This window comes from Chelonia mydas, chromosome 5, assembly GCF_015237465.2.
Source record: "Chelonia mydas isolate rCheMyd1 chromosome 5, rCheMyd1.pri.v2, whole genome shotgun sequence".
In the NCBI taxonomy this organism is placed as follows: Eukaryota; Metazoa; Chordata; order Testudines; family Cheloniidae; genus Chelonia; species Chelonia mydas.
In genome coordinates this window covers 93,046,539-93,059,031 of record NC_051245.2, presented here as the reverse complement: position 1 = coordinate 93,059,031, position 12,493 = coordinate 93,046,539, and the positions used below count along the sequence as shown (strand labels likewise).

The 12,493-nt window shown below is 46.7% G+C and overlaps 1 protein-coding gene across 3 annotated transcripts in view; it reads left to right on the top strand.

Moving 5' to 3' along the window:
• The first annotated feature begins 2,949 nt into the window (after nucleotides 1-2,949).
• Nucleotides 2,950-12,493, top strand: part of VPS13A (vacuolar protein sorting 13 homolog A) — a 265,264-nt gene continuing 255,720 nt past the window's right edge. For all 3 annotated transcript variants that reach the window (XM_027827923.3, XM_043547506.1, XM_043547507.1), the window contains exon 1: nucleotides 2,950-3,285. In XM_027827923.3, coding sequence (XP_027683724.2) covers nucleotides 3,186-3,285 — 100 coding nt within the window. In that variant the 5' untranslated portion in view covers nucleotides 2,950-3,185. The remainder of the gene's footprint in view (nucleotides 3,286-12,493) is intronic.

The following is a 12,493-nucleotide window of genomic DNA, read 5'->3' as shown; positions in this document are numbered from 1 at the left end:
ACTGAAGATTTCAGTACTTTCTAGTGGATGTATGAAAAAGACTGCAAACTGCTAGACAAGGTCATTCATATATCTCAATAAATCAGTTGCCAATGTAAAACAGTTTTATTACAGACCTGACCAATAAGAGTAAGTCATGTGAATTTGAGCAGTTAATTGATTGACTAATTGTAGATCAAATTATTAGTGGCATACTGATATACGGGTCAAGGCAAGGTTATTGCAAGAAATGGACTTGATTTGTAAAGAATGGTGGATATTTGGAGGACTAGTGAAAATGTTGCTTCCCAAAAGAGTTGGCAAACAATGAGAGAACAGAAGTGCATCTATCCAATAGAAGACCTAAATTTGGGGGCAAGCAGGGTGACCACTTCTCTTCTCTCCCCCCCGCCCCGATGGCTTTTAAGTGTATGAGAGGGATCTTATCAAGTGTTTTATCCAATTGACAAAAGGAGGTGTATGACACACATTTTCACACAAGGGTGGAGAGTGAGCCCACCCCTACTCAGCTAGCAGTGGTGGCTCGCTCTTGTCTTGCAGAGTTGGGCCTGGCTCCCCACTTCAGGGGTTGCGGCATGGCACATGACACTGCATGGTACTGCAATCCCATGTGCCATGCAGTGCCATAAATAGACATTTTAGTGCCCGGGGTGAGCAAGCATATTTGCACCCCCTACTAGAGCCCTACACTACTGGATTATTTTTTAATCCTGCTCCCATCCTGCCTTGCAATACCCACTCTCACCTGCTCCTGTATTGTGTCCTCAGGGATTGGGGACACAGGCCAGGAGCTGCTCTTGGGCACCCCAGCTGCCCCCACCCAGGGCAATTGGAGGGTCTGGGGCTCCCCACAGTGGCCTGGGCTCCTTGGTTGTCTCTTACCATGGCCCAGCTCCAGCTTTCTGTAGAGGGGGAAGAGGAGGAGCAGGGGGTGGCCACTGACGGGTGGGGCTCATATGTCCTACTTTTGCATTTTGAAAAGGGTGGTCACCCTACCTCTGGGTGGCCCTGATTGTCACTGTGGGGTGAGTGCAACGTGGGCTCAATCAGCCCACCACCAATGACCCATCGCCCTTCCTAGGTGCAAAACCTTACTGTGCCACTGAGTGTATCTAACTAAAAATTAACCTCAAGGCATATAGATAAAATACAAATCCAAACTAATGGCAGAGAACAGATTTAGAAGCAAACACAACATGATGCAAAGATGCCCAGCACAACAGCTGTGTTAAAGATCTTTTAGTTTGTGCACTGAACACTATATAGACTCACTCATGGTTCAATTAAAATGTTCTAATTAGTACGCTAATTGTCAAATTTCAATGTACAGTTTCTGAAATCAAATCAATATTTTTTTTCAATTTCATAGTCTAAACAATTGGTATTTAGATTAAAGGTGACTTGTACTCCAAACTCTAAGAGGTATTTTATCTATAAGTTCTTGTTACAGTGTTCTATAAGACTCAATAGATGTCAGAAAATTGATCTCCCAAGAATCCCAGGGCATTCTAAAAATGGACTATGAATTAATCTTAAAGTTTTGAGCACAGTTTGAAAAATCGATGTTCAAGAACATCATTGACTTCCTACTACTAATCCCCCCCCCCCTTTTTTTAACATAGGAGAGGTACAATGTAGGCCTCGCATAATGATTTTGGCATAATGCCTTCCTTTATTGCCTGTGGATAAATCTCCCTTGAGTCTCCCATTAATTTCATCTAAATTCCCAGTTGTGAGAAGCTGTATCAGTGCAGGAAAAGGCATATGAATTGCCCCACTGTAGACACATCCTACAAGGAAAATACAAGTGCAAAACTTGATCATTTTCTTAGCAAGGACCAACGTGAACTTGAATTTAAACCTAAGCCCTTTCAGTTCTTGGGGATTAGTATATAAAAATAAACTCTTTCCAGAAACAGACAACAAAACAATGTTCTTCCTGCCACTAGCAGAGAAGTGTATTCTGCTGCTTTAGCAAATCATCACTCCTCGGCCTGGTCTACACTAGGAATTTAGGTTGGTATAGCTATGTCTCTCAGGTATGAAAAATCCACACCTCTGAGAGATGTAGCTATACCGTGGTGTAGACAGTGCTAGGCTGACAGAATAATTCTTCTGTTGATCTAGTTACTGCCTCTTGGGGAGGTGAATTAACTTCACCGAGGGGAAAAACAATTGACCCAGGCTCTGAGACTTGGCACCATGGTTTTTTCTATGCAGTGCAGACATACTCTGTGTGTGTGTTAGAGAGCGAGCGATTTGGATGTGTTTGAGATGGTGTTGTGGGGACACATGATGTATAGTGGGTGGAATTTATGGATGTGTGTGTGGGTGTGATGGATTTGGGGATATAGTGGATATGTGATATAGTGGAGTGGAATTGGGGGATGGAATGTGTTGTGGGTAAATTGGGGATAGGGATTATGGATGTTGGGGTATTTGTAAATGTGATGTATAGTGAGTGGGATTGGGGGTGTATGATGGCATAGGGCATGTGGACATGGTGTGCAGTGGGTGGAATTGGGGGACAGGGAGAGACAGTGAGTCATGGACAGTATTTGGGCATAGGGTATGAAGTGGGTATTTGGGAAGGTGGAGGTGGTGTGCACTGGGTGTAGTTGGAGACTGGGCAGTTGGGGATATGGTGTGTAGTAGGCCGAGTGGACAGAGCACTGGACTAGAATGTGGAAAGCTGGGTTCTGCCTCCCGGGTGAGCTGGCAGAGGGGCTCCCTGGGCCTTTGTCCTTGTCCCTACTTCACACGGTCCCCCACATTGTACAGCGTGGTGAAGGGACAGAGGATGTATGAGGGCATAACCCGTGAGGGGACACAGGCTGAGCAGCCCCTCCAACGAGGAAAACGGTCGCGCCTCGGGTAACAGCGCGCGCGCCCCCACCAGGCACCACCCCGCTACCGTTTAGGTAGTAGCGCGCGCCATCGCGTCACGCGCTCTGCTCTCTGTCAGGCGGCGGTAAGAGAGAACGACCGCTCCTTGTGCGCCTGCGCGGAGGGAGTGGCCCGTTGGGAGAGTCTGCGGGGGAGGGGGTGAGCCTGTCGCCGCGGTTCGGCTCCTACTTGCGGCTCAGGGTGGGGACCCCGCAGCCTCTCGTCAGGGAGAGGCCCGGGCAGGAGGAGGGGAGCCAGCGCGCCGCCCGAGGCAGCGGCGGCTCCCGGGCCGGGGCAGGATGGTGTTCGAGTCGCTGGTCGTGGACGTTCTGAACCGGTTCCTGGGCGACTACGTGGTGAACCTGGACAGCTCCCAGCTCAGCCTGGGCATCTGGGGAGGTAACGAGAACCCGGCCGCCGCTCCCCGATACCGCTCCCCGCGGGGCGGCAGGGCACTGCCCGGCCCCCCTTCATACCCCCACCCCGCGGAGCAGGCCCCTTCTCGCCCTCGGGACCGGGCGCCTGCACCGCTACGGACGGGGTCCGTTCCCCCCCTCGGGGGCTCTCGGCAGCGCTGATCTCCTGGAAGGGTTTGGGGGCGGGCGGGCCCGGGGCTGCTGCGCAACCCACGCGCTGTTGTCCTCGGGTGTGGCCTGCTCCCCGCGCTGAGCGGGGCCCGCTGCCAGCTGTGCTCGCCTTGGCTCCGTCTCCTTTCGGAGGGTGAAGGGACGTTTCTCTCTGGGGAGGACTACTCTGTTGTTCAACCCAGCGCGACTAATGGGAAGAGAGCCAAGAAAAACGTTCTCGTTTTTGGATTTGACAGCACTTACATAGAGCCTTGTCCATCGTTACAGTTCGTGTCCCCTGTTCCTGTGTCACGTTACTGCAGAAACAGAGGAAATTGTGACTGCAGAACTAGCGAAATTGGGGTGGGGGGCTTTAGGAAGAAAGGCAATATCTGAAACTACTTAACTTTCTTTAAAAAGATCGTGTAATCTTAGTATTGGTGACTCAGTTTGGCTGAAAACTTTTGAAAGCAGCTCTTGGCATCCACGACCAATGTACGCTTTAAAAACTCTAAAAGAAAGTTGCATTTTAAACACTCCCCTGCACAGTTTAAAACCTAAACAGGTGAAGTATTCCGAACCTGAACGTGAAACTGCCTGTGAATAAAAGTGAATTAGACTTGATTGAATTTTCATTATCCAAGGATAGAGAAAAACAGGTAACTGTGTTCAATTTAGTATAGTTTCAAATTTAGTTATATAAAGTGAAAAGAGAAAACAGTTTTATGTAAACGGATGATTTGTTAAGGATCTATAAAAAGTTGTATTATTTTGCTGGTTCAACATATAAACACAATGTGGAAGGTTTTATTAATTTGTTTGGCTTTTATTTCTTTTTACCTAAAATTTATCAGGAATGGCAAGAATGGTCTTTCCTACTTTTTTTTTTTTTTTTTTTTTTTGGGAGGACCTAGTGCAGAGGTGGGGGTGTGGTCAGGGATCGGGGGTGTGGATAGGGGTCGGGGCAGTCAGAAGGTGGGTAACGGGGGTTGGATGGGGCAGCGGTCCCAGGGGGCAGTCAGGAATGGGGGGGTGTTGGATGGGGTGACAGGGGACAGTCAGGGGTGGAGGGTCAGGGGTGGTTAGGGGACAGGGAGCAGGGGGTGGTAGGTGGGGTAGGAGTCCCGGGGGGGCCATCAGGGAACAGGGGGGTTTGGATGGGGCAGGAGTCCCAGGGGAGCCGTCAGGGGGCGAGAAGTGGAGGGGTCGGATAGGAGACGGGGGCAGGACCACGCCTGGCTGTTTGGGGAGACACCGCCTCCCCTGCCCTCCGTACAGTTTTGGAAACCCGATGTGGCGCTCAGCCAAAAAGTTTGCCTGCCCCTGACCTAGTGGATGTCTGTCTGAAACACTGTAACCAACTCTCTCTTGTCCAAGGTAGGTTTAAGCCTGTGTGAGCTGTGGTATACAGAAACAGGTAGTGTGAGTAGCAGTGATGACCACGCCACAAGCCCTGAAGGTGTGTACTGTAGTTGCTCCAGCTGCTGGAGCTATGTAGCCATCTGGGCTCATTCAAATGGCATGCATGCAGGAATCCCAAAATAAACAGAAACTTTACTCCCAGTGTAGCTGGGGAAAAGGAGTTCAGTAAAGCAGCAAACAAGTCATATATATGTGGGCGTGCACACAGATAAGGTGGGTGAGGTAATGTACTTCATTGGACCATCTTCTGTTTTGGTGAAAAAGAAAAGGTTTTGAGTTTAAATAGAGCAAGCTTGAAAACTTGTCACTTTCAGAAACAGAAGTTGGTCCAGTAAGGATATTACCTCAGCCATCTTGTTTCTCTAATGTCCTGGAAGCAGCACACATGTGTGCACAAGCACGCAAAAAAGTCAGTTAATAACATGCTTTGTGGTTCTATATCAGCCTGAATCCCCACTGGCCCCATTGTGTCTCTGGAGCATGCACACATTCTGAGACAGTCCTTCTCAGCTAGGGATTTTCATGTCTCTAGGGCCAAGGCTTCCTTCTTGAAGCCCTTCCTTATTCAGAGCCCCATCTGACCCAGGCCTTCACATGTTTGGGCCAAATTACAGGAGCTTTCCTTGGTCCCCTCAGGACCAGGACAGTCCTGTGTCTCTCCAGTTTATCTTGATGGCTTGTGTATCCATTTCCACTCCTGGGATTATTTTACTGGCTGAGGAAAAGGGATTCAGCTCTCATCAGAGAGAGAAGTTTTCACAGAGTCCTAAAGTTGCAACAGCTCAGTTCCCTGCTGGAGAGAGAGAATGGACCTTGAAAGGACCATTGCTAGCATATTTATTGTGAGTATGTGTACCTTAATTGGAAGGACTGAGTTATTGAATCTTTAGTAAAGATGTCATGTTTCCAGAATATTAATTGCTCACATTGTTGTTTCATTAGTTCTCCAGTTGTTGTACAGGAAGACAAGACCTGAATTTCTAATATAAAAAACTTGTGAAAACTTTCACCTGCCCCTCTGTGTCACAGAGGGTAGAAGCTGATTTTTTTCCCCTTTGTAGGATATCTTTAAGACTTCCCCTGGCTGTTTAGTCCAAACAATATTGGGCTGAATCTAATCTAACTAGATTTTTCTGCACTAAATGGCAATTGGTATCTTTCCCTATGGAAGGCAGTTTTGAGATTTGGCTGTAACATAATGGCATGTAAAACCTCACTTACTGACTGGTCTTTTCCCCACTTCCCTTGGAAGGAACACAATTCTACAGTCTAACAATTTAAAATGTAGCTTTTGTTTTGGAATATTCTGTAAAAATCTTCTTTGCTTACTTTCATACTTTTGTAATAAGTTTCTTTCCTCCTTGATATTTACATACTTGACAATGCTGTACTTTCTCATAGTGGGTTATTTAAGTTTGGTTCTTTTTAATTTTTTAACCAAATCCCTCTGGCCCTTATTCAATTTGGTGCATGTAAAGTGGGTTTTCCCCTGCGGATTCATTTTTCTGATAGCATCGCTCCCAGAACTGTACTGGGTAATCTGTGACACTGTTGAAACAGCATCAGAGAAGGTTGATTTTCCCCGGTCCACAATGTGGTGCAGTTGTGGCATATGCAACCCAAAACATATCTTTCATATTTTGCATTACAGTGGAGTCGCATCCTAGGCAGGGGTTAGGTTCTAAAGTCAGTGCGTAAGGCGAAAATCTCGTATAGTCAAAATTACCCTTGAAAATCCCTTAAATCGCAAACCGGAGTGCCGCAGGGTAGCCAGGGGTATTGTCTACGGTCAGCAGCACTTTAAAATCAAGTCCTTTCTCTTTGAGGTACCGCTTGACCACCGGAATGAAACACTTGTGGAACCAATCCAGAAATTGTATTTAAATAATGCTGCCGTCACCCATGTCACCTTTTTATTCGATTGCCAGAACACAGGCAGGAGATTTTTTATTCTTGCCTTTTAGAGCACGGGGATTTGCAGCCCTGTAGAGCAAGTTCGGCTTTATTAAATGCCCAGCCGCATTTCCACAAGACAACACAGTCACATGGTCTTTAGCTGCTTTGAAGCCAGGGGCTTGTCTTTCTGATTTCGAAGTGTAAGTGTGATTGGGCATTTTTTTTCCAGAAGAGCCCAGTCTCGTCAGCATTAAAAATTTGTTTCGGAAGATAGCCCTTTCCTTCTATGATTTTCTTTAATTGTTTGGGGGTAGGCTTTTGCTGCCTCTTCATTGGCAGATGTGGCTTCACCAGTAATCTGCACGTTTTTGAGGTTGAAGCGGTTCCTAAAACTGTTAAGCCAGCCTTGGCTGGCTTTGAATTCCTTCTCATCAGAAGACTGTCCCTCTTCGGTGGGAGGTTTCAACAGCACATAGAGGCTGTCTACACTACCCGCTGGATCGGCAGACTGCGATCGATCCAGCAGGGATCGATTTATCGCATCTAGTCTAGACGCGATAAATTGACCCCCAAGTGCTCTCCCGTCGACTCCTGAACTCCACCGCGGCGAGAGGCGCAGGCAGAGTCGATGGGGGAGCAGCCTCAGTCAACTCACCATAGTGAAGACACTGCTGTGAGTAGATCTAAGTACGTCGACTTCAGCTCCGTTATTCATGGAGCTGAAGTTGCGTAACTTAGATCGATTCCCCCGGTCCCCCAAGCGCGGATAGTTGAATTTGCGTAAGTTAAATGCACGTATGATGCGACTCACCTGTGTATGTTAGCCTTTCATTCCAAAAGATCTCAAAGGCTTTGCAAAATATATATGCTTTTCCCATTCAGATGTCACCATTTCTGTAGCAAAGGGTGGCAGTCAGTCAACACCCCTGCCCCCCACTATCTTATAAAGCCATGGATCTCTAATGACCAATTCACCTTTTGTCCTATTTCCAAACTAATGTTATGGAACTCAGTTCTTTCACCTTAGAGAAATGAAGGCTTTTTGCCTTAATATTGAAAACAAATAACAAATTTGCTGCTTGCAGTCTCTTGTATTACTACTTTCAAAGTACAGTATCTTAATCCTGATAAATATATTTCCTTTGATATTTGTCAAGTGAACCAGCTTGCATGGTTTCATATGAATTTTAAGTGACACCTAGATAATTGCGCAAAGATGGAGCAGTGAAATTCTTCTGGTCACGGTAACTATAGTGTCTTTGACCCTTGTATTAGAGCATTACTTTTGTGAACTTCATGTCCATCCTAAACTTTAAATAAAATTTTTAGTCTCTGAAAGGTGAAATATGCTAACTTCAATCTTCCAAATGTCGCACTGAGCAAAGTGGTTGCAACTTTTTATATTTTTGTTTAATTATACTCCTTGGTTTAACATAAGAACATAAAACTGGCCATCCTGGATCAGACCAGTGATCCATCTAGCCAAGTATCTTGTCTTCCAGTGCCATATTCTTCAGAGGTAATGAGCAGATCAGGGCAATTGTCAAGTGATCCATCCCCTGTTGTCCAGTCCCAGCTTCTGGCAGTCAGACCTTCAGGGACACGCAGAACATGTGGGTTGCATCCCTGACTTGGCCAATAGCCATTGATGGACCTATCCTCCATGAAAATGTCTAATTCTTTTTTGAGCTCAGTTACAATTTTGGCCTCCCTAACATCCTCTGGCAATGAGTTCCACAGGTTGACTGTGCATTGGATGAAGAAGTACTTCCTTATGTTTGTTTTAAACCTTCTGCTTATTAATTTCATTGGGTTCTTGTGTTATGTGAAAAGGTAAATAACACTTCTGTATTTGTCTCCACAAGAATAAGGTTCATGATTTTACAGATCTCTATCATATCCCTGCTTAATCATCTCTCTTCTAATCTAAACAGTCCATTTTTTATATGGAAAATCTCTTTATATGGAAGCTGTTCTATACCACGGTCATTTTATTGCCCTTTCCATACCTTTTCCAATTTTAATATCCTTTTTTTGAGATGGGGCGACGGGAACTATATGTAGTATTCAGAATTTTTTTTTCCAGGTGTCTGGCTGGTGGATCTTGGCCACAAGCTCAGAGTCTAATTGATTGCCATATTTGGGGTTGGGAAGAAATTTTCCCCCAGGGTTAGATTGGTAGAGACTGGTGGGTTTTCGCCTTCCTCTGCAGCATGGGTCATGGATCACTTGCAGGTTTAAAGTCTTGTAAATGGTGGCTTCTCTGTAACATGAAGTCTTTAAATCAGGATTTGAGGATTTCAGTAACTGAGTCAGAGATTAGAGGAGAGGTGGGCAAACTACGGCCCTTGGGCCACATCCGGCCTGTGGGACTGTCCTGCCCGGCTCCTGGCCCGGGAGGCCAATTCCTGGCCCCTCCCCTACTGTTCCCCCTCCCATGTAGCTATGCCTGCTGCGAGCTCCTACTGCTCTGAGCGGCATGGTAAGGGGGTGGTGGCGGCGTGCGCGGCGGTGGAGGGGTTGGGTAGGAGGTCCTGGGGGGCAGTCAGGGGACAGGGAGCAGGGCGCAGTTGGATGGGGCGGAGGTTCTGAGGCGGTCAGGAGTCGGGGAGTGGGGGAGTTGGGAGGGGAACAAGGTGTGGGAGTACCGGAGGGGCCTGTCAGGGGGTGGGGGTGTGGATAGGTCGGGGCAGTCAGAGGACAGGGAGTGGGGGGGGGGGGGTTAAATAGGGGGTGGGACGGTTTGGGGCAGGGGTCCCAGGAGGAGGCAGTCAGGAGACAAGGAGCAGGGGAGTTGGATGGGGTGAATAGGGGGCGGGGGCCAGGCTGTTTGGGGAGGCACAGCCTTCCCTACCCGGCCCTCCATACAGTTTCGCACTCCGATGTGGCCCTCAGGCCAAAAAGTTTGCCTACCCCTGGGCTAGAGGTATATTACAGGAGTGGGTGTGTCAAGTTCTATGGGCTGTAATGTGCAGAAGATCAGACTTAAATGATCATGTTGGTCTCTCCTGACCGTAAAGTCTATGAGGTCTGGGTGTATCATGGATTTATAGTGGCATTATACTATTTTTGTCCTATTTTCCAGAGGCGCGGACTCCATGGGTGCTCCGGGGCTGGAGCAACCCACGGGGAAAAAGTAGACAAGCTCCCCACTCCTTGTCTCCTCCCCCGCCCCCACCGAGCGCGCTGCATCCCTGCTCCTCCCCCTCCCTCCCAGCGATTCTCACCCCCCCCCCCCCCACCGCCTAACACAACTGTTTGGTAGTGCTTAGGACTTTCCAGGTGGGAGGGGGTGGAGCGGGGATGCGGTGTACTCAGGGGAGGAGGTGGAGAAGAGGCAGGACAGGGGCGGGGACTTGGGGAAAGAGGATGAAATGGGGGTGGGAAGGGGGAGGGGTTGGGGTGGGAAAAGAGGGGGCGGGGACTTTGGGGAAGGGGTGGAAAAGGGATGGGGCAAGGGCGGTGCAGGGGTGGGGGTCGAACACCCATTGGGCAGAGGGGAAGTCAGCGCCTATGCTATTATCTATCCCTTTCTTAATGGTTCCTAACATTCTGTTGGCTTTTTTGACTACTGCTCCGCATTGAGCAGATGTTTTCAGAGAACTAGTCACAATGATTCCAAGATTTGCTTGAGTGATAACAGCTAATTTGGACCCCATCATTTTGTATGTATAGCTGGGATTATGTTTTCCAATATGCATTACTTTGCAGTCACCAATATTGAATTTTATCTGTCATTTTGTTGCTCTGCGTAATGGGGTCTACAAACCGTATATTAAGCATAGATAGGGCTGGAGGGAGGGGAAGGAGGAGAGTCTCTTCTGTTTATAAGCAAGCAGCTTTATCACAATCCCGTGCAGCTCCCAGTCATGGAAGGAGGCACCCACAGCTGCCACCAACAGAGGAAACAAGGCCTGCTATAGAGGGGAGAGTACAGAGAAGGAAAAGGAGGCATAAGAGCCTGGGATAGCAATGGGATGACAGCCCTGCACCAGGCTGCCTCCAAGAAAACAGCCAGAAGACTGAAGGAGACTGCAAGCACAAAAAGTAAAGGGCTAGCAGACTTAATTGGAGGTGAGGGTCCAGGAATTGACCTGAGAGCAGACTATGGAGGGTCAGTCAGAAGAAGCTAAGACCCCCTCAGGAGACCATACTGAGAGATGGTGACACCCAGTCACCCAGTTTTGTGATATCTCTTTGTAAGTGTTTGTAGTCAGCTTTGGACTTAACTGTCTTGAGTAATTTTGTATCACCTGCAAAGTTTGCCACCTTACTCTTTACCCTCTTTTCCAGATCATTTATGTTGAACACCATGGGTTCCAGTACAGATTCATTGGGGACCCAGCTGTTTACCCCTCTCCACAGTGAAAATTGACCATTTATTTCTACCCTTTGTTTCGTGTCTCTTAACCAGTTACTGATCCATGAGAGGATCTTCCCTCTGATCCCATGACTGTATAGTTGTCTTAAGAGCCTTTGGTGTGGGACCTTGTTCAATTCTTTCTGAAAGTCCAGGTACACTATATCAACTGGATCACTCTTTCCACGTTTGTTTGATTTTCTCAAAGGATTCTTTTAAATAGATGGACGAGGCACAATTTCCTTTTACAAAAGCCATGTTGACTCTTCCATAACATATTGTGTTCATCTATGTGTTGGATAATTGTTTTCTTTTAACAAGGTCATTTTGAATTCTGATCTTGCCCTCCAAAGTGCTAGCAACCTCTTGCAGCTTGGGGTCATCAGCAGATTCTATAAGCATACTCTCCACTTATTTATCCAAGTCATTAATGAAAATATTGAATGAGTCTGGACTCAGGGCAGACCCTTTGGGACCCCATTAGATATGTCCTCCCCGGTATGACAGCAAACTACTGATAACTACTTTTTGAGTACAATCTTTCAACTAGTTGTGCACCTACCTTACAGTAATTTTATTTAGCCAACATTTCCTAGTTTGCTTAAGAGAATGTCATGTGGGACAGTCGAAAGCCTTACTAAAATCAAGATATCCTGTCTACAGGTTTCCCCCATCCACTAGACCAGTAACCCGATCAAAGAAGGAAATTAGTTTGCATGATTTGTTCTTGACAAATCCAGTATTGGCATATATTTATAACTCTCTAGGCGCTTACAAACTGATAGTTTCAACCATATTTTGCCGGGTACAAGTTAGTCTTACTGGCCTGTAATTGCCAGGATTGCCTCTGGAGCCTTTTTAAAAATCTGGTGTTACGTTAGGTATCCTCCAGTCATTTGGTGCAGAGGCTGATTTAAGTGACAGGTTATATACTGCAGTTGTTGGATGACACTGAGAGATGTGGCACCCTCAGCTGACTAGTAAAAATAGACAATAGTCTCATACAGTACAAGACAGACTAAAAGAAAAATGCCTTTTTAACTTTAGGTTGCCATTATGCATAGGTGTATATGGAGGAGCATAAATGTAAAACCAACAAACGCTTGAAGTGATGGAAAGTAGATAAATATTCAAATACACTAACAGTTCATACAGTCTCTTAAATACACACATTCGAAATGGTGACATCTCTTCAGTGAAGATTTAGCATTTTTACCTGAGCCCTGCAGTGAAGTGTCATTAACCGGTTTTATTATATCTGTAAAATGTTGTTTAGAAGATTTATGGGTGAATTATGAGGCACAAGTACTTCAAATTAAATTGCATATGTCAAACCAAATAAAAACCTTTTTTGATGGCTTTC